This window comes from Dufourea novaeangliae, unplaced genomic scaffold, assembly GCF_001272555.1.
Source record: "Dufourea novaeangliae isolate 0120121106 unplaced genomic scaffold, ASM127255v1 scaffold205, whole genome shotgun sequence".
NCBI lineage: Eukaryota > Metazoa > Arthropoda > Insecta > Hymenoptera > Halictidae > Dufourea > Dufourea novaeangliae.
In genome coordinates, this window is record NW_015374106.1 from 508,339 (window position 1) to 529,682 (window position 21,344).

The 21,344-nt window shown below is 32.6% G+C and overlaps 2 protein-coding genes across 3 annotated transcripts; one reads left to right on the forward strand and one right to left on the reverse strand.

Annotated features, from left to right (window-relative positions):
* Window positions 1–1,036: 1,036 nt before the first annotated feature.
* On the reverse strand, window positions 1,037–2,787 carry LOC107190859 (beta-1,4-mannosyltransferase egh). Of its 2 annotated transcripts, XM_015579744.1 has the most exons (3): window positions 1,981–2,784; window positions 1,346–1,893; window positions 1,037–1,061 (listed from the first exon to the last, which is right to left on the reverse strand). In XM_015579744.1, exons 1-3 carry the CDS (start codon window positions 2,782–2,784, stop codon window positions 1,037–1,039), a joined length of 1,377 nt encoding a protein of 458 aa, XP_015435230.1. The 2 variants fall into 2 exon arrangements, with proteins under 2 accessions (XP_015435230.1, XP_015435231.1); XM_015579745.1 differs by lacking the exon at window positions 1,037–1,061 and having other exon boundaries at window positions 1,090–1,893; window positions 1,981–2,787.
* A 4,935-nt stretch (window positions 2,788–7,722) lies between these two features.
* LOC107190849 (structural maintenance of chromosomes protein 4) lies at window positions 7,723–16,035 on the forward strand. Its single transcript, XM_015579734.1, has 8 exons — window positions 7,723–7,965; window positions 8,034–8,225; window positions 8,302–8,478; window positions 8,806–9,098; window positions 9,165–9,444; window positions 9,535–10,131; window positions 12,039–14,203; window positions 15,843–16,035. The coding sequence occupies exons 1-8, from the start codon at window positions 7,723–7,725 to the stop codon at window positions 15,976–15,978; spliced, it is 4,083 nt and encodes a 1,360-aa protein (XP_015435220.1). The 3' UTR covers window positions 15,979–16,035.
* Window positions 16,036–21,344: the final 5,309 nt, after the last annotated feature.

Here is a 21,344-nt window from a genome sequence, read left to right on the forward strand (position 1 = left end):
GAACTGACTTTGCTCGTGGGTGTAAAGACGTATTTACAAACACTACGTAATAGCAGTCACATTAAACATAGCCAATGTCATAATGCTATAAATTGAAGTTATAATGCTTTAGTTACACAAATTTTGTAAATTCGTTTATTAAGACCTTTTTTATAATAACATACTTTACACTTTACAATTTAAAGGATTAAATTAATTTGAATAACAATTAAAGATTCTTATTTTATAGGAGTAATCCATATTTGAAATAATTATTAAATTTGTTTCATAAATCTGCTTATAATTTTTATATAAAATATAATTTCTTTATAATCTAGTAGATACATAGGTTGTTCTATTTTGAAATCGATGAACTTTTCTACCATATTTGAAAAGTTGTTCAAAAGAGACTGATAGCAAAATGACCCAGTAAGAATGCTCGAGTAATTTATCAGTTTCAATATGTAATACCCTGTACATATTAAGTAATACAATACAGTCATATAGTTCAAGACAATTTTAGATTTTATATGAATTCACTAGTAAAATATTGATAACAATCTTAAACATTTTTTATCCTTTCACTAGCATGAATTGTTTCAAATAAATTATTTAATAGTTGAATTATTAACACGTTGATGTCTGAGGGAATTTTATGAGTATTTTCTACACCTGATATGAAGTAGTGACGTTAAATTTATGAGACATGTATACATGTAAACTATTATTCCATAATATTACTACTGTATATCAATGTGAACGTTTTCACTTGAATTAATTTAAATGATGATGGTTGCTAATCTTGATAATGGCATTAATAATTTGAATAGACATGTGTATATACATACACTGTTTTTGAATGTTTTAATAAATACTAGGCAGTTTAGATGCATGCAAATATACAATTCATGTCATACATAGACATTCTTTATGACATAAGCATAGCTCTTCTTATTTCAACTTACAGGTACAAATAGTGCATCAGCACTTGTGTAAACTCACATTGTCATGTAAAACAATAAGTTCTTTTCTTAAGACTATTTAATATATTATTTTATTAGACTGTCACAGGTAGTTGTACTCTGCGTGCCTCACAAAAAGTGTTGTGGGAATGGCACAGGGGCAAGGAGACTCTCCTTAGGAGAGTACTTCGTTCCCTCGCTCACCGATACGCGATGCTATATGCTTCGATTGTGTGTGTGTGTGCGTGTGTGTGTGTGCGCGCGCGCGCGCGTGTGTGACCACTTCGGACAATAGTCGCGCTAGAACCGAAAATGCGTGTGAGATGAGGCGTGCCCCTTCCACTGTGACCAATGGGACCTATATTTCTTCCGCGGTACTTCTTACCAGTGACACAGCAGAGTACTCTTTGTTGACAACATAGAATTTATGTTTCTTCCCAAATAAACCCCATATGACAGCAATATTCTCAATAATCAAATTGAAAGGAATTGTTGATAATGCCCCACATATACATAATATAAATCGAGCAATACCAAATCTGTACAAAGAAAATGACTTAACTACACCAAAAACATACATATAAATATTTACTGCACCAATAAATGCGCATAAAAAATCTATAAGTGGTGGACAAATAATAGGATAAATTCCAGCTAATACAACATTTGAAGTAGACAAAGGCAGTGTTACCCATGAATAACAAGATATGCTCAGAAGCAATTTTTTATGCAATGGAATAGCTTTGGAATGTACGACAAGCAATATACCTTGTAGCCACCTTTTTCTTTGTTGTACAAAGTCCCATAATGTAAATGGTGACTTCTCCCACATTTCACCATCCACAAAATTAAATGTGTAACCTTGGGTAAATGCTTTCATTGCAAAAAAGCAATCTTCTGCAACAGATCCATCTAATCCATTATTGAATGAAACTTGTCGTTCTGCACCCATCTATAATAAAGACGTTTTATAACTTTTCTTTATAAGAAGCAATATATTGTAAACCTTCTTTATTTCTCATTTATAATAAATAATTACCTGAGTAACAACATAAGAACCTTTCATACTAAAGTATGGTTTATGAAACATTGTAAACTGTAACCTTAATTTTCCCATGTCATCTGCTACTCTAAAACTATCTGCTAAAGTAGTAATCCAATTGACAACATCTTCATTTGCATATGTAATCAGACCTTGACCGAATTGATGTTTTCCATCCAACACAAAATTCAGTATTCCCCGAACAGAATTTTCAGTTAACAATGTTTCTTCATCAAGATGCACAATCCAATCATTATCTGCCAATTCATTTACTGAATTTTCCAAACAATACTGTAAAGCACGTGCTTTGAATAATGCACCACTACTTGTGCGATAATTCAGTGGAACTACCACTTCTCTAACTCTTCGATGAGGAGGTAATCCAATTGGTTTATCACTCACTATTTCAATTTGAAAGTTTTCTAAACCTGTTTCTATGCATTTGTTTAAATTTCTTTTCACATTTGCTTTTACTAGTAGTGGATAATCGCCACGTGTCACTATTCTAATACATATGAATGGTGCAAGCAATGGGGAACCGTTTAACACAACTTTGTCTGGAAATGCATTATAAATTGTCAACCCAACAAAATTAAATAACACCTGAGGAAAGGAAAGAAATGTAAGAGTCCGCAGCAGGTACAAAACAAAAGCACCAACGAATCCATATTCAACCCAAGGATCTAATAGGTCCTTTTTATCATTGTTCAAACTAAGTCCACCAGAAATCAATTCAAAAGTAATTATGATAATAAATAATAGACAACAGTGTAAAATATGTTTTGTTACACTGTTCAGCATTATTCCTGAAAAAAAAATAAAATAAATTAGTAATTACAAAAATATTTACAGACATACATATGTGCTTTAATTACAAAATTGAATATTGCAGGCTATCAGAATTTAGTTTTAGTACTCAAGGCTATTGAATATAATCAATGTCTTTTAGGAACATATTCCTGGCATTTTTCAAATATCATAGCTATTTTCATCAGGGGTCTGTTAACAAATTTATAATTGATAATTAGTGATCTATGACATATATTAAATAAACAAGTATTATTATCACAGTGTCAACAAATATTTAATGAAAATAACTGCAGTACTAAGAATATGTCGGCAAATTTTTTTTAAAGACAATACAGAAATGTAACAAACACTATAAGTATATTTGTAATACTAATAAATAATTTGAATTAACCATATGATAATTTTAATATACTAACATAGAGATTAAAATGTATATACATATATGGTTTAAATATATTGTACATAATTGATATACAATTTATTATAACATATAATACATATTGCCTCTAATAAAATAAATACAATTTTTATAAAATAAAGTTAAACTTATTTTTAGTGTAATGTATTCAAGGAAATAAAGTAAAACTTTTTAAAATGTGTTTTTATTGATGTTTATTTATTTCACAGCAAATAAAATGTTAAATGTTATGATAACCATTCAATAATTCAAGAAAAATGTTAAAATTTATATTATGTATAATGTAAAATGTTATGTACCATATACCTGATTAATATTAATAGCCAGAGGTGGGTACGTATTTTACAGTTTTACACCATGTTGTAAATGCGTTTACGACTTGCGACACGTCATGTCGTATATCTACCAGGGGTGTGGGGGTACCCGACCAGTCGGGTCGGGTTGTTAAAATTCGAGCAGGTACCCGAGACATACGAATGTTCGGGTAGCTCAGGGCTCAGGGTAACTTAATCATGTCGGGCCAGCCTGACACATTCGGGTCAGATCGGCAAAAAGCGACCGGGCTCGGACTTCTTCCGATATTCGAGATTCGACCCGTATACACAATGCGATCCTTGATATATATATATATATATATATGTACTCTTTTTTTTTAAAGACAATCAATTACTCGGCAAGCATATGCAAAACATTTATAATTTTCATAAGACAAAATATTTCTAACACATTTATTTATTCAGACTAAATCCCTGTACGAGTAATTGCGTACAAGCACTGCGATATTAAAAGAGGAAAAATATTAATTTATTAATAGGAAGAATTTTCAGATTCTGGTAAAGTAACGAATTGAAATCATATGTATTTCATATAAAATAAAAATGATATCGAGGGAAGTTTAATCTGAATAAATAAATGTGTTAGAAATATTATTTTGTCTTATGAAAATTATAAAGGTTTTGCATATGCTTGTAGAGTAATTGTCTTAACAAAAAAAAAAAAAAAAGAAAAAAGAAAGAGTACATACATGTATCAAGGAACGCATTATGAACGTGATATAGATCGAATCTTGAGTCCGATTTTTACTGATCTGACCCGAATGTGTCGGCCACCATCAGGCTTCCCGACGGGATCAAGCTATTCGAACATTTGTATGTTGGGTACCCGCTTGACTTTTACCGACCCCACCAGAGTCCGAAATGTCGGGTACCCGCACATCTCAAATATGTCTTTTTTAAATCCATTTTGTACGTGTCATTTGTTGCAAATGTCGTAAACAAAAATATTAATTACTTCAATATTTAAATAATGTAGAATAATTTTTTAAAAATAAGTAAAATCAATACATATCTTCTTTCAGTATGTAATGTTAAAAATGTAATTTGTAGGTATGATATTAAACACGAAATATAACCTCAAATTAACTTTTATTATACAGGTAAATTATTAATAATTGCCAAAAAATAGGTGATAGCAACGAACATAATCAATGTGAACCTTTGTGGTTTATTAGGAGAAAGAATGAGAAAGGCGAACGTGTAGCGTTTTGCACAGTGTGCAACCGTGATATCGGAAATACAGCTGCGAAGAGACTAGGACCACATAAATGAGTCTGCAATAAAAAAAATGAAAATTTTTCAATCATGTAAATAAAAATGTATACGATAAGATTAATAACAATACATCTGGTTTAAGTATGGTAAGTTGCTCGACCGTGTGTACAGATGAGACTAAAAACGTTTATGAAAAGAATATTAATATCAATAAATATAAAGCTATCAGTAATAATGAAATTAATTATTTTACAACTTCACTCAGATCCTCTCCACTTTCTCTTATTATACTAAAGTTCAAAGAGTCTAGAAAAGGTTTTTGGCCACTTGTAAGATGTAACATTAGCCATGGCCACAACAGTTTAACTATTAACTGTTGAATTTTTCCACCCATCAATTAGTAATCCTCCATCTTGTGGTTCATCTTACCTTGTAGAATTAACAAGCTCATCATATTGTGCATCCAAAATTGCTATTGATAATGTCTTCCTTGTAGGAGGCTTATATTAATCATTTAGGGTATTAATACATGCTTTACAATGTTTTAAATCAATTACACTAAAAGCAATATTAAGTCAAAATGACAGAAATTTTCTAGTAGTTGGTTAATCTTACTTTATCCAAAATAAACTTTTTCTTAACATCATTTTTAATCTAAACAAATTATAATTATTATTCTATACAACTTTTTTTTGGAACCTTTCAATATCCACTTTTCATCAATGTAACCGAATTTAATTGTTTTTAATCAGAATCATGATTGTTAATATTAACACTTCTTTATAACCTAAACGAAAAACATTTTGTAGGTTAGAAACACGTTATAGATATTTTCATTCCAGGTATACTACATTTACGACATTTAAGACACGTGTCACGTATAAAATAAACAATTCGCGTATTTACCCACCTCTGTTAATAGCACAAATTAATACAATAACATACTTGTTCTCTCAAATCACAAAGTAAAATACATGTTATACAATTCGCGTTTCTACCCACCTCTGTTAATAGCACAAATTAATACAATAACATACTTGTTCTCTCAAATCACAAAGTAAAATACATGTTACTACGTTAATACAATAATACAAAAAATAAGTTTTGATTATTTTAGAATACATAAAAAAATAAACAGAACTATTGAATTATTATACAATTATCGTACAATAGAATTTTACATCTAACTATAACGAGACTATAAATATGCCATTACACTGTATGATTAATGAATAATCAATTGCAAATACTTTTTATAAAAGCAAAGCACATACTTATTAAAAGGAATACAACTAATACAAGTATAAAAATTAAGATAACCATATCAGTTTATGCCTCGAAATGCAGGTTAAAATTATATAACATTTTGAATAGATATATACGTTTAATACAATCGATAATTTCAACTAGTACGTATTATGAATTATTGTATAAATTCTCAAAATTATGATATCAGAATTTCTAGAAAATATGTATAAATAGTTTGTTGTCATTCAACTTGTATGAAGTTATTAAAGTGTACATTTGTATACCTTTTTCTTCGTAGGTACTTCTGTATAGTCGACGCCAAATAAGATCATAACAGTTGATAACAGTGAAATGGAAATGACGAATTTCGGTCTTGTTTGCGCATACTGGAGCATATTCCTCTCGGCTACCTTGGTTATCTGTAGCATAGACATATATAATAGAGTGTGCGGTCTTATGGTAGGGATGAGGTTGGCAGTAGAGAGAGAGAGAGAGAGAGAGGACAATAACTGAAGTAGCTATTCTCTCTTCCTAATGGGGCTGTTGGTAGGGGATTCTCCTATGGCTGTAGTTAGAGGTGGTAGTGATGGGCACCATCGACTAAAAACTATCGATTAAGTCGATGTATAATATAATATAAATTATAGTAACCAACGACTATTTTCAGTTGACTAATTTTTTCATTTGTCGACTACTTTCAGGCGAGTAATATTAACCGCTTGAAGCGACTACTTCGGTCGACTAAATTTAGTCGCTTGAAGCGACTCGCTCGAACTATCGGGCTATTGATCGCTAATCGCTATTAACTGGATCTTGATTATTTTCTTCGTGATGCAAACCAATTCCAAGTTTTTCATATATTTTTTTATGCATTACCAAGAACTGTGCAAATTATTGCTTATAACCCAATTGATTTTCATAAAAAATTTAATGCAGTTAATTTTTTAAGTGCCAATATTAAATAGCTTACAAACAATCGAATATTAGTAATTGTTTAACAAAACTTGTTTACGACTTATATTTTTGAAATTCTATCTTTTGAACTAATACACTTCTAAAAGGTAAATACACCAATGATGCTGAAAAGTTGACAACATAATCTATACATAACCTATAAAGTAAAATTTCAGTCGACTAAAAACTATCGACTAAATAGTCAATGTCGATGGTATGTTGCGACTAAATAATCATTAGTCGATAGTTTAATTTAGTCGATGGTGCCCATCACTACTCTGAACCATCTGAACGCTACACCCTATTGGGTGAGCGGTAGCAAATCTAGTGAAATCACTCAACGGTTGCGCAACGGTTGTGTCTTTTGAACGCAGCCATTGCCATAGCTGACTCTGGTACTAGCGATCCCCGCGTCTGGTTTCACTGGTTAGGCGGTTAAGGCATGGTTAAGGCATTGTTGTTGGGTGATCATTGGGCTTCGTCGGCATCATTGTCGTTATGAAATAAGTGGCGGGAAATCAGTATTTTTTCTTGTCTCACACTTTTTTTTTACATAATATCTCAATTAATTGTATTTATCTTGTTTTAACTATGTATTTAAAGTCTACAACGAACATATTTTAAATTAACTGTGTTTGCCTATATAAAATATTAATGTACTTCTAACTTTTAACTATTAATTTATTTTACATAAACTGGTTTCCTTTGATGCAAATTGTCAGATGTGAAAGAAGAATACACTGCAAATTTGTTTTTAAAATGGTTAACGATGGTGAAGTTAATCAGAGAAAAGTTAATGAAGCAATGGAAGTTGATGAACATGTTGCAATGGATACTGATGAAGAAGGTGGATTCAAAGTAGATGATGATATATACATACCACCACCTATCAAAACCTCTCGTGAAATTGATACTAACGGTCCTAGACTGATGATCATAAAGATTGTTAATGAAAATTTTAAAAGTTATGGCGGAACCCAAATTATTGGTCCATTTCATAAGGTAAATTATGAATGTTTCAGTTAAAGTTTAATTAAAATACAATGACCTTTTAATTTTATTTTTTACAGTGCTTTTCAGCTATTGTTGGTCCAAATGGTAGTGGTAAAAGTAATGTTATAGATTCAATGTTATTTGTATTTGGATATAGAGCTAATAAGATTCGGTCGAAGAAGCTATCAGTTTTAATACATAATTCTAATAACTATCAGAATATTAATAGCTGTACAGTGTCTGTACATTTTCAACAAATTATTGATAAAGTATGGTACTTATTAAACATTTTATTACTAAAATAAAAATTCTATCAAATTCTGTAATATAAAAATTTGATTTTAGCCTGAAATAGATTATGATGTTTTTCCAAATAGTGAATTTATTATATCTCGAACAGCATTTAAAGATAATACCTCATACTATGAACTTAACAAAAAAAAAGTACAGTTTAAAGAGATTGGAAAGCTTTTAAGATCCTATGGTGTGGATTTAGAGCACAACCGTTTCTTAATCTTACAAGTATGAAATTGATTTTAAATATTTTATTAACCCAATCGCTACTGAGACCAACTATAATTGTCTTTGATCAAACAATTTCTGTATACTAGTATCAATTATAAATCAAAATATAACAATCTATAGGTACTTTATTACATTCATACCCTATATGAATAAATAATAAATAACATTCAATTACTTCGGGAATAATGTGAGTAGTGCGAGTAATGCGGGAATATTTTTTATTTTATTTTGAACAGCATGGTTATCTAATAGTAGGGAATAGTATAGCGAAAGGGTTTCTATTTTATTATAATGTAATCGTTTAAGATGGAACTATTATGTTAGGGAGAAGTTGAGCAAATAGCAATGATGAAACCTAAGGCACAAACTGAAAATGATACTGGTATGCTTGAATTTTTGGAAGATATAATTGGGACAGTTCGTTACAAGGAACCATTAGAAAAACTATCAGAGAAAGTAGAAGTTTTATCAGAATATAGAGTTGAGAAGTTAAATCGTTTAAGAATTGTTGAAAAAGAAAAAGCAGCACTGGAAGAACCCATGCAAGAAGCAGTTCAATATTTACAAGTAGAAAATGCTATAACGAAGATACAGCATCAACTTTACCATTATAAGAGGTACTTTGTTACTAAGTTGTTAAAGTGTTCAGTTGTTTTCTAAAATAGTAAAATTCCTTTTTATAGATTTGAAACTATGAAAGAATTAGTGCAGCAAGAGATCAAAATTGATGAATTGGATAAAGATATGTCAGATCTAGCAAACAAAATGAAAGAAATTCATGACGAAAAAGTTAAAAAAAATATATTAGTTCAGGAAAGAAGGAAGAAATGGGATGACATACAATTAAAAAAAGATGAAATATCAACCCAGTTTGATAGTATTCGTAAACAAGATGAATCACTCCATGCAGAATTAGTGGAGACTAATAAACGTCGGAAAGCAAATATGGCAACATTAAAATCAGTAAAATACATTTTTATTTTTTTTTATCTAAAAGTTGAAATATATACTGTTTAATTTTAAACTAGTTCAATTATTAAATGCTATTTTTAGGAAAAATCCAAAATAGAAGAGCTTAGTAGAGTACCTGAAAAAAGCATGAAAGATATTCAAGAATGTGAACAGCACATTGAAAGTCATATAGAAACAAAGGAACAAGAAGAACTAGTATTAGAAAAATTAATGGTTGGATTGCGTGAGAAAACAGAGCCATTATTAAATGAACGTTCTAAACTTGAAAATAAATTGATATCTTTAAGGAAAGACGTTGACCAAGCACAAGCAGCTTTCAATATTGCTCAATCTAAACTAGAATTGTGCACCTCTGTAGAATCTAGAGAAAGACAGAAATTAGAAAAATTACAGAATTCCTTAAAATTAACATCAGATACTTTAGTAGAAAAAGAACAGCAACTGCAGAGCTTACAACTAAGAATTCCAGCATGTCAACAAAATTTGATACAAGCACAACAGGCATTAGAGAAAGTAAAACAGAACGAGATTGAAGTGACTACAAGGTTGAAGCAGATGAGAATTTCGTTTGAAGAAAAAAAGTCTGCTATGCAAGCAAGTAAGTCGAGGAACAAAATTATAGACAGTTTAATGCGAGAGAAAAGGGAAGGAAGACTTTCTGGTATATTTGGCAGATTGGTAAGAAAATTTTAAATTATATGTTCCGTAAGTAAAATAATTTAATGTATGGGATATCCAACAAAAAGCTCTGATTAACATAGCATTTAAACTGTTGATATTATAGAAAACATTAGTAGTAAATTACGTTTTTTCTTCTCTCTGCTTGAGAGTACAGTAAAACCCCCGTATCCATTGTTTCAATTATGTGATTCCACCTAATCACCCGGGACGTTAATCATTTTTTTGTATCCAGTGTACCCGCGCTATAAAGGGTGTTTTAGATTATTTTAATTTCGATATATTTGTGTCTGAAAATAACTCAAAATTCCTAAAGATTCACGCAGCACATCGATTCACACATTCGTATTCAAAAGTAAACGTTAACCACACGTATTAAACTGTAATCAAATATTAGTGTGAAAATGTAGCATTTTGTTTCAACAGATTGTAATATTCAAATATTATATATTTATAATCGGTGCTTATCGTAGGTATCCTGTATATGTATGTATAATGTGTAACACTACTGAACCAACCAAAACAAACTTTATAAAAGTTAGTCATTCTATGAAAAATTCAATCAGAAACTAAGTATGTATTTCTTTAATTTTTAAACTATTTATCCTTTTAAATGTTTCACTTTATTTACTTACGTGCGATGTTATGAAATTAAAATTTCTGATAGTATCTATAATAGCAAAATATCAACACATAAGGTGATTGTCCCCGTGCACAGGTGGTACAAAATGTCGATGTAGAAGTTCAGAAGCTTAATTTGGGTGTAACAATGGAAATTTCAAAACCAAACTTGGTAAGCATGTATTTAATATTCATATTTATTAAAAGAATACAAAATTATTATGATTTTTTTTTTAAGAATAATTTCTTTATATAAACAAAATTAAAAAACTTCTTTTTACTGAGTTATCATTGTCAATTACAAGTCCTCTTATATCATTCTCGAAAATTAATGAACTTCTTTTAAAATTTTTCTTTTGCATAACGAAATTGCGGATATTAAACAATCAGAGAATGTTATCCAAAAGAAAAATTTTGAAAGAAGTTCATTAATTTTCGAGAATGATATAAGGGAATTTGTAATTGACAATGATAACTACGTAAAGAATTTTTTTTTATTTTGTATATAAAGAAATTATTCTTAAAAGACATAACATAATAATTTTGTATTCTTTTAATAAATATGAACATTATTTACATGCTTACCAAGTTAGATTTTGAAATTCCCATTTTTACACCAAAATTAATAATCTTCTGAACTCCTAAACCGGCGTTCTGTACCACTGTGCGCTGTGCGCTGCCGGGATCAAAAGACAAGCCGCCTGCTTTATCGTTTATGTGCCCTGGCCCTGATATCCACAGACAGACACTCGTAGACTGCTCAGCAGGAGTAATTTACCGATGACACGTTTATTGTCACAGACTTAAACGATATAGCAGGTGGTTTGTTTTCGACCCCGGCATCGTGACGATCACCCTGTACATATATTGTTATTATAATTTGTATGTAAATATTATTTACCTTTACATTTCCCTTGTTATTATTAAAATAATGATGGGTCATTAATATGTCACATTTTCTCAAAAACTTTCTTACACTCAATGAGTAATTCAATATTTTTATAAAAAAAAAACATGACATCATGTTAGTCGCTCTAAGAAAGAGGGTTAAAAGAAAAAAATTTATGTCTCAAATTACATGAAAAGTTGTGCATCACAGTTTAATGTCTACAAGTAGGATCTTGGTTCATTACATTCACTAAACGGAATTATTATTGCTAAAAGTACTATAATATGTACTAAGTTATGTGAAATCTTTTCCATTTAGTTCAGTTGTGTTATTGTCAGAGCTTAACATTTTTTTATAGTATATTATAAAAAAAATTATTGTGTTCTTCAACGAGTAGGGTGACCTTGGTGCTATAGACGGAAAATATGATATTGCGATTTCAACAGCTTGTGGTTCTCTGGATAATATTGTAGTTGACACTGTATCCACAGCACAAGCATGTATAACATTTCTTCGGCAGAATGATATAGGACGTGCCACATTTATTCCATTAGAAAAACAGGAACGTCTGTTAGCACGATGTAAACAAAAAATACAGACACCTGAGAACGTTTCGAGGCTGTTTGATCTTATACAAGTTGACGATGAGAGAGTATTGCCAGCATTCTATTATGGGTTACAAGATACATTAGTAGCAAATGATTTAGATCAAGCAACACGTATTGCATATGGTCATAAACGCTTTCGAGTTGTTACCTTAAAGGGTGAATTAATTGAATTGTCGGGTACAATGAGTGGAGGAGGAAGAACAGTATTAAGGGGAAGAATGGGGCAAAAGGTTTTAAGAAATGAACTGTCTGTTGTTGATATTGAAAAATTGCAAGAAGATTTGGATAGAACATTCAAAGAGTCTACTAGACTCAGAGCAGAATATCAATCTTTAGAAAATCAGGTTCACACTCTAAACGTAGATTTACAGGAAATGACCGTCAGTACAAAAAAGTTACATATCCAAGTCATGACATTGCATGAACAAGAACCATCATTACAAACGCAATTGAAAATCCAAGAAAACAAAGTTCAGGAGTCGGTAGCGGACCCACAAACAGTTAAACTGCTACAGAAAGAGATGGACATAGCTGAAAAATTTCTACAGAAAGTAAAGGAAAGTTCGAAGTCCGTTGAAAATGAAGTACTATCTATTAATGGAAAAATCGAAAAGATATCAGGAAGTCGTGTGAAGGATCAGCAAAAGATCATATCTAATTTATGTAAATTGATTGATAAAGCTAAAGCAGAAATTTGTAGATTGCAAGTTGCGATGAAAACATCAGAAAGAAACGTGAAAAAAATTGAACAACACATAAGTACCCTCGAAAATGATGTGCATACTTGCGAGCAAAGACTTCGTGATATTCAAAAAGAAAAACAAGTATTAGAGGAGCAAGGAAAAAAGTATTTAGAAGAACTTAATGAACTTGCAGAAGCTCTTTTGGAAAGAGACAGCGTTATGCCAGCCCTTAAAGAGGAATTAAACGCTTTGCAGTCCCGAGAGAATAAAATGAAAGCCATTAAAATTGATCTAGATCAAAAGCTAAAGGAATGTCAAAATGGAGTAAAGGAATTGAAACATCAAATTCCAGATTATACGAGAAGAATTGCTGCATTGAAGCTTCAAGCGATACCTGGTGAAAATTCAGAAGACTTAAAAGAATTAACTGAAGAAGAACTGAATGAGTTAGATGAAAAAACACTTGTAAGTAATTTACATAAAACTAAGAAAAGGTTACCGACAGAAATTCCAAATATGCAGCTTATCGAAGAGTATAGAGAAAAAGATGCATTATATTTGCAACGTGCAACAGATTTGGAAGAAATAACTACAAAACGCAACAAAATGCGAGACATTTATGAATCTGCAAGACGTCGTAGGATTCAAGAGTTTCTTGTCGGTTTTACTATAATTACAGATAAATTAAAGGAAATGTATCAAATGATTACATTGGGTGGCGATGCAGAATTAGAGTTGGTTGATTCTTTGGACCCTTTTAGCGATGGAATTGCCTTTAGTGTAAGACCACCTAAGAAATCTTGGAAAAATATTTGTAATCTTAGCGGAGGTGAAAAAACTTTGAGTTCTCTAGCCCTTGTATTCGCGTTGCATCACTATAAACCAACTCCTCTTTATTTTATGGACGAAATCGATGCTGCTTTAGATTTTAAGAATGTTTCAATTGTTGGAAATTACATCAAAGAAAGGACGAAAAATGCACAATTTATAGTTGTATCCTTAAGGTCGAATATGTTCGAGCTAGCAGACTATCTTGTCGGAATATATAAAACATACAACTGTACAAAAAGTGTTACTGTTGATTTAAGGAAGTATTACGAAAAAAATGGAATTGCTCCTCCGACACAAATTACTTCAAAAAGTATTTATTCCAGTCAAGTACAAAAATTCGCTGTACCCACTCAGTCGAAGGAAAGTCCTACAATGTTAAACGCCAACACTGCACAAACAGTAGACAAAATTCAAGAAACGAACGAAAATAGTTCATTAGAGTAAGTGAAAATATTTTCGATAAAATATACATTTTTAGTTCTTGCTATAATATTACGTAAACCATATATTACTTCAGCATAATTGAAGAATAATTATTTGATAGAATTAAAAAGAATATTAATTGAGTGTGCAACATAATTCCGTAGTACCAAAGATTAGAATGTACACAATTAGAGTCGATTACATTCACGTAATATGCAGTATGTCCTAGAAATCGTGCAACAGCCTTACATGTGGTGATTCCATATAAAAAATAAATAAATTAGAAATGCATATTTAAAAATTATTCATAGAAAGTAAGGCTTGAATGTTGCACTATTATTTTTATTTCATGGTATCCTAGGTGGAAAGGTGTGGTATAGTGTGGTTAAGTTAATCCTTTTAACATGATTCTCACTGATTACTTTGTGGTTCGACGTGTTAACGAGATAAAGTTAGAACTTAACTAACGGAAATAATTCTTTATAAGGAAAACGACGAAATTTTAATAAGCATTTGTAACAGCGTTCTCATTTCGTTTGGATAGTCATTAACGCATCATATAATTACGCGAGTAGCAGAAGCTTCAATTGCGAATCGGATTTTCCAAATTAGCCTGCGCCATCGGTGGGCAAACTGTGGCTCGTGAGCTGCATGCGATTCTCAAAGCTACTGTGTGCGGCTTCCGAGACAGTATTGGGTTTCATTGGCATTTCTCCTAAACTTTTATATTAATAATTTATAGTAGTATAGTATGTATCAATATTCGAATATTTTATTTCTGTGGCTCTTGAACATCAAAAATGTATGAAAAGTATTATATGTGGCATTTATTATCGAAGAACTTGCCAACCCCTGGTTTATACGAAAATATGAGAAACTGTTTACATACCATGCTTACTGGCTGCCGCACACCTGCATTTCTACGTATAAATTTTCAGCAAAGCTTGAAGAAAAAACCTGAACTATACAGTAATCAGATATAATAGTCAATTGTAAAATTAAAAGCATTTCGAATCTCGAACTGTTAATATCGTCGGAAAACTAAAAATATACATAGCTGAATTTTAGGGGCACCAAAAATACGCTTACGGTAGTTCATCAAACGATTAGTTGGGCTCCTGATTAATTATACGGCCACACTGTACACTCTTTTCATTCAGAATACATACTGGTTGTTTAACAAAACTGTACTTGTGTGAGTACACACCCAGTCAGTGTTTAACCGTTTGAGTACCGCGCTGTTCAGATTCCATGTGGAAAAGTGCCACTGCACCAAATGTTTTTTCCTTTCGATATCGACGGGAATATTATAAATAACATTTTAGCATTCATCTACACGAAACGAAATAAGCGCGATCGCGCCGTTTGGGACTTTTCGACAAAGTTTCTTCAATGACCCCTGCCACTCCAATCGTTAATTGAATATTTAAAAAAAAACTTGTATAACATTTACATTTATCTCAAGTGTGTAAAATTTCCACAATTTGAATTGCTACTGGACAATCTGCCTACTATATTATTTAAGTTATTTAAAATTAGTAAACATCTATAAAAAATATATACCTATAATGCATAAAGTTGTGGTATAGATAATACAAGAGGAATCATTTAAAAGTAACGAACGTAACATGTTTGGATGTTTTTTGGTATTGTTAGATCGCTTGACTTAGGATTGTGCCCGACGCCAGAAGTGACATCCGTTCGAAGTCGACGGTCTGTTGTCAATAGCATAATAAGCACGGATGATCAGGATAGCGATACAAAACCGCAAAAAAAGAAACGGAGGAGGTAAATAATAATAAAAATAATATTTCGTATAGGTGTGAGTTCTTAGAGAACATCCTATACATTAATGGTTAATTATCATGTTTTGTAAGAGTTTTAATATAAATGTAATTCATAACATTATAATGTGAATATAATTATTACAAACACTTATATTGTTATTATTTATTATTATTCAAAGGTTCCTTGACACTGGTAAGGAGAGGTCCCCAGGTGTACGCTGGCTTTTTAATGAGGTTCAACATAATGGTAGAACTTGGAATTCTGAAGCCAATTACGTTTGTTTCAGTCGTATATGGCCATTACTTTTTGAAATATTTAACATGCAGTGCCGAGGAACCTGCGAACACTTGTCGAGGATTTACTGTACTTCTGTCTCATCCGACCTGACATTTACATTATACAGTGTAGTCCGTTTATAACGACATTCAAGGGACAGAGAAATTACGTCGCTGTAAACAAATGTTATAAGCAGAATGAAAATATGTATATATAAAGTAATGTGTATGGGAATCAAACTTAGAGAGCAAGTCGGATGCAATATGCGATCTGCTGTAATAAGCTGTGTTGCAATAACCGGACTCCGCTGTACCTTGTGATGAAACGTCACGAACGTAGTACACACGCGTCGACACCGACGAAGAGCACCGATACCGCGGAACGCTCTATCGCTCTCTCTCGCTTGCCCGCTTCGGCGATCTCCGGGATTCCTTTGCACGTCTCGGCACCGACAGAGAGCGTGCAGGACCCAGGGCTGAAGTCATTGACACATATTTATCACAGATAAGTTATTTAGTATTACTTCTGGCCACAAGAGCGTGGTGATATATTTTCACACTGAATCGGTAACGTTGGGTATTGACACTGAAATGGTAAGGGGACTTCTGACGTCCTCGAAGCATGGGACAGAAAATTACATTGCATCTCGTCTGTGACATGTTCAAAACGTGGTTGACGTATACCATAAGCGCTCTTAGCGGAGAATCCTTGAACTACATTCCCGGTTATTCTTCAGTCTGAGCGCATCAAATCATAGAATCCAACTTACGCCGTCTAGAAGTGATAAATTGACAAAAATCGCATTTCCACGATAGTGTGATAGTGGTATACAGCGTGGTCTGGTCTACTTTTGACGAGAAATTTGAGAAAATTTGACCTGAACAGCCATCTTGTATGTTTAAAACGGCGTGTGTCTCACAACTTTCTAAAATTCCAATTCTATTAACGTATGGTGTTTATTGGTGTTTCTAAGGACCAGACCACCCTGTAGTGAAGTCTACCCGTGAGTGTTATACCCGTGAAAACTTCATTTGTGCAATTATCGAGGCAGAAGTTGGATTCTACGACATCGATTGTCTCCCTGGTGCATCGCATATACATATGTATACGGTTCTTGTTGATTGTGTGAACACTCGCACGCAGCTCACGGCCCACTACGGAGTCTCCCCCCTTAAATTTAAACGTATTAGTACTGTATTCCCACGGTGTATGATTGACGCCTTCGTTTTTGACCTTAAATTAGTCTTGTGAATGACATGAACTAAAACAAGAAGTGTGATAAGTTAAACGAAGCCTTTTGAAGAGACTGATAAGTCCAAGACCCACGGATCTCTTTATCTCACCGCGTAGAAATAAGTCTAATAATATGAAAATTCCATCCAAATACATATTTCGAAAGTGTTTGTACCTGTAAACCAACAACCGTAGAATTCACAGCTTAAACGGGACTAACAGAGGAACTAGATCAGAAAATGATTAAATTAGAAAGCATCGCCGTGCTTCCGTGTCGGTGAACGCCTCTTCATTGCAATATATGCCTTCATAATCCCGTCGCACATTCGTGAAAATTAATTAACGCAAACGGGCGCGTTGATACTCCAGAATCAAGAACAGAAGTCCGAGCAGACTTATTCCTTAGTACTTTCGCATTCGATATAAAATTAAAAAATGTAACGAACGTGAAAAGAGTCATAAAATTTGTTGAGTTCGTTAGGGTAATTTCTAAGATTTTTGAGGAATTTAATGCCTCTAAAACGTTTAAGAAATGGAAAACCTTTGAAACCTTGCAAGTGGTATAATAATTTCTAGTATACGTTATCTTGTAAGCACCGTTGAAAGATCGTGCGGATTTTTATCATCCTTGACAGAAATTATTCAATGTAACGTGTTAATATTACCATTATAAAAATGATTTATATATACAATTACCAAAGTATTAGTCCAATTCATAGGTCTAATATATTTTATGTATTAGTAAACATTGATTGATATACTTTAGATTAGAATGTGTTCATTTGAGAAATTATACATAGTTTATATGAAAAAGCATTGTTATCTGTAGAAATAGCATAAGAATGCACACAGAAATATCTGCTCAATGTCAATATTAATTTGCCATCAGCTTGTTTACAATAAATGACTGCTTTATCGGATATCTCTGAGATTTTAGCATAAGTTTTAATCTGTTATACATAGGTTGAACTAGTTTTTTTTTTAATTTTGTCATCAGTTTTTCTTCTGTCACTTCCACAAATGGCAATATCTATTGGGTCCTATCTCCAGCAATCAGCAATGTTTACGTCCCGGCAGTCCGTGTCTTACAAGATGCGTCATTGGCCACGCAGATGTGACGTCATATAACTTACATATTCGGTCACCGGTTACGAATACATAATGTAATATGACTCATATGTTGTGTTACCGGTGACCAATGTGTAAGAATAGCTATTCTGACCGTTGAGGCTGCTCTCCCACTTTGATGTCGCTTCGGTTCCGATCGGAACGGAATGATCGCTTCGGTTCGGACCCTCTCGGGCGTAAGGGCCGATCGCGGGCATCGCTGTTGCACGCTTCCGCAATCGACCCCGTAATTAGCAAAAATATACAAACTCAAATGGGAATCAAAGAACGTCAATATTTACGAACATTTGAAGAAAATTATTAAAATATATTAATATGATACAATAAAATTAGAGTCTCAACTTCGACCTTTATTTCGACGATATCCCAAGCGGTTAACCATAAATGTAAAAGTAGTCTTCTGCTGTAGTCCGTCTTCTGTAAAATACACGTTAATGGATGCATATTTTCAAAATATGTACTTCTCCATAACTGGTCACACTCCATATTTTAAACGCCATCACATGTGTTAATCGTTCCTCTATAAAGTGTTACGTCCCGCGTTGCGGTCGTTACTTCATTTATAATTACGGGTCCTACGGTCTGTTTTTCAAAAGGAGAGTTGTCAGAGTCTCAATGCCACTGTGTGTTTCTTTCCATCCTCTGGCACTTCGGCACGAGAGTCTCTCGCTCAGACGCTCGATAAACCAACTTCCTTCTTTACCCTGTGATTTTCACGTGTAGCGTTTTTTGTAATAACCTACGTATTAATTTAATCCCCTTTTAATATGTTTCTCAATATTTGGGTACAATACATTCTTTCAAAACAAATAAACTTTTTCTTATTCGTGTATTTTAACTCTTGACGTGTGAAAACGTTCAGCGTCTCGTCAACATTCTCCACCATTTCTAGACAATGGATGATTAAGGGCGCGTGCCGAATGCAGTCTCTACTACTTGAGATTGTAGGTAGGTCCTTCTCGAGAGGTTTGTAATACGTGCGATGGAGACAGACGACCGTAGACGAGGACGCACGTCAACGGTCGAACGTCATTGGCCAAGACGCGAAGAGTGAGAGAGACACAAGTGCAGTAGGTGTCTCGCGATCGCGGCAACACCGCGAAAACTCGAGCCTACCTACCAGGCATCATCTTTCGAAAAACAGACTATAGGATGCATTCAATTGAGAAATTATACATGGTGATTATATGTATTTTAGACTAGGATGCATTGAAATTGTACATAGTTTATTTAAATAATTATTATTATCAGTAAAAGTAGTAAAAGAACAGTATAAAAGTATCCGCCCAAAAGCAGTATTTATTTTAAACAAACTATATAGAATTAATTAATACTTTGTTGGATAACCCGGCGACCTTAATGTAAATTTTAATTTGTTATGTATAGATTGATTAATTTAAATATTTGAAGTAGTTTTTTTTCGTGGAAAAATGTGTGTGTGCGTTTTTCTGTCGCTTTCAGAAATGGGCAATACTTTGAAACATCCCAATTTAAACCACATATATTAAGCAAGATTTTAGTAACATAAATTACAATGTTAATTTTGACTTTAACATTAATTAAATACTTTAAATCGCATTAATTAATTAAATACCTTAATTAATTAGCATTCATTAATTAAATACTTAAAATATACCATATATGTATAATGGGTGGATACTTCTGTGAGTGATTGTATATATATATATTAAGTGAATTTAAAAAATGATCGCTACGGACACGAAGCATGATGCGAGAAAACGTTATTTTATATTTGCAACTTACTTTTGCATGTGGAATAGCTCCTTGCATACCATTCTGAATAGTTAACTGTAACGTGACTATTAAAAACGTTGAAAAAAATAGATTTCTCAAAAAAACAACTTGATATATTTGTTAATTTATTTATTTAAATATTGCAATGTCAGACAAGTAAAACTTCAGAGAACGCAATGTTTTAAATTTCAGTAACTTTTAGAAGATATGAGCATTATTTCATGTTTATTTAATCGAAAATGGACAATAGACATAGCTTTTTATGTTTCATTCAAAAGTCTTTATCTGGATACGAAGACACCAGGATCGGAGCTGTTTCTAGGATTATTATTCTTATAATCATTAGACATCCACAAATTGTCATTTTAGCATAGGTGTCTACTTTTAAGTACGAACTCAGGTCTGTTTAATGCATCCTTACACGACGTACATACGGTCCACAAATAACCAATTGTTTAATGCATACTTTACCACCGTCATTATGTTTTGCTTCCGCGAGTGAGTCGGATAAAAAGTGCGGTAATCTTGATTCGGAAATACATGTTGTCTATGCGTTCCAATGGAAGCGTGAAACGGTGTTGCCCCGTAACTTCATAGACACCACCACCTCGGCGTTATAATTTCTTATATGAATTAAAATCAAGACGGTGAACGGTGCTCCCAGTCTTCAACGAGCCTCTGACCGATCGCCAACGTGTACCGTAACAGTCAGGTGTATCGGACGTTGTGCAGACAACTTGATTTCCGGACTGCCAGGTGACGAAACCAAGCTTGCATACAGAACGTTCATTCATCAAGGTTCAATGGTCAGACCTTGAAATTATAGTGACAGACATTCGATACATTCTCTTGTTAATGTTTAATTGATGCTCTCGAAAAGTCAATCTTGTCTTTTATTATCTTGACCTTCTGCAAATTTTGGTAGATTTTGAAAACTTCTTTTGAATGATACGTCAAATAATTTTTTGGATAATTAGG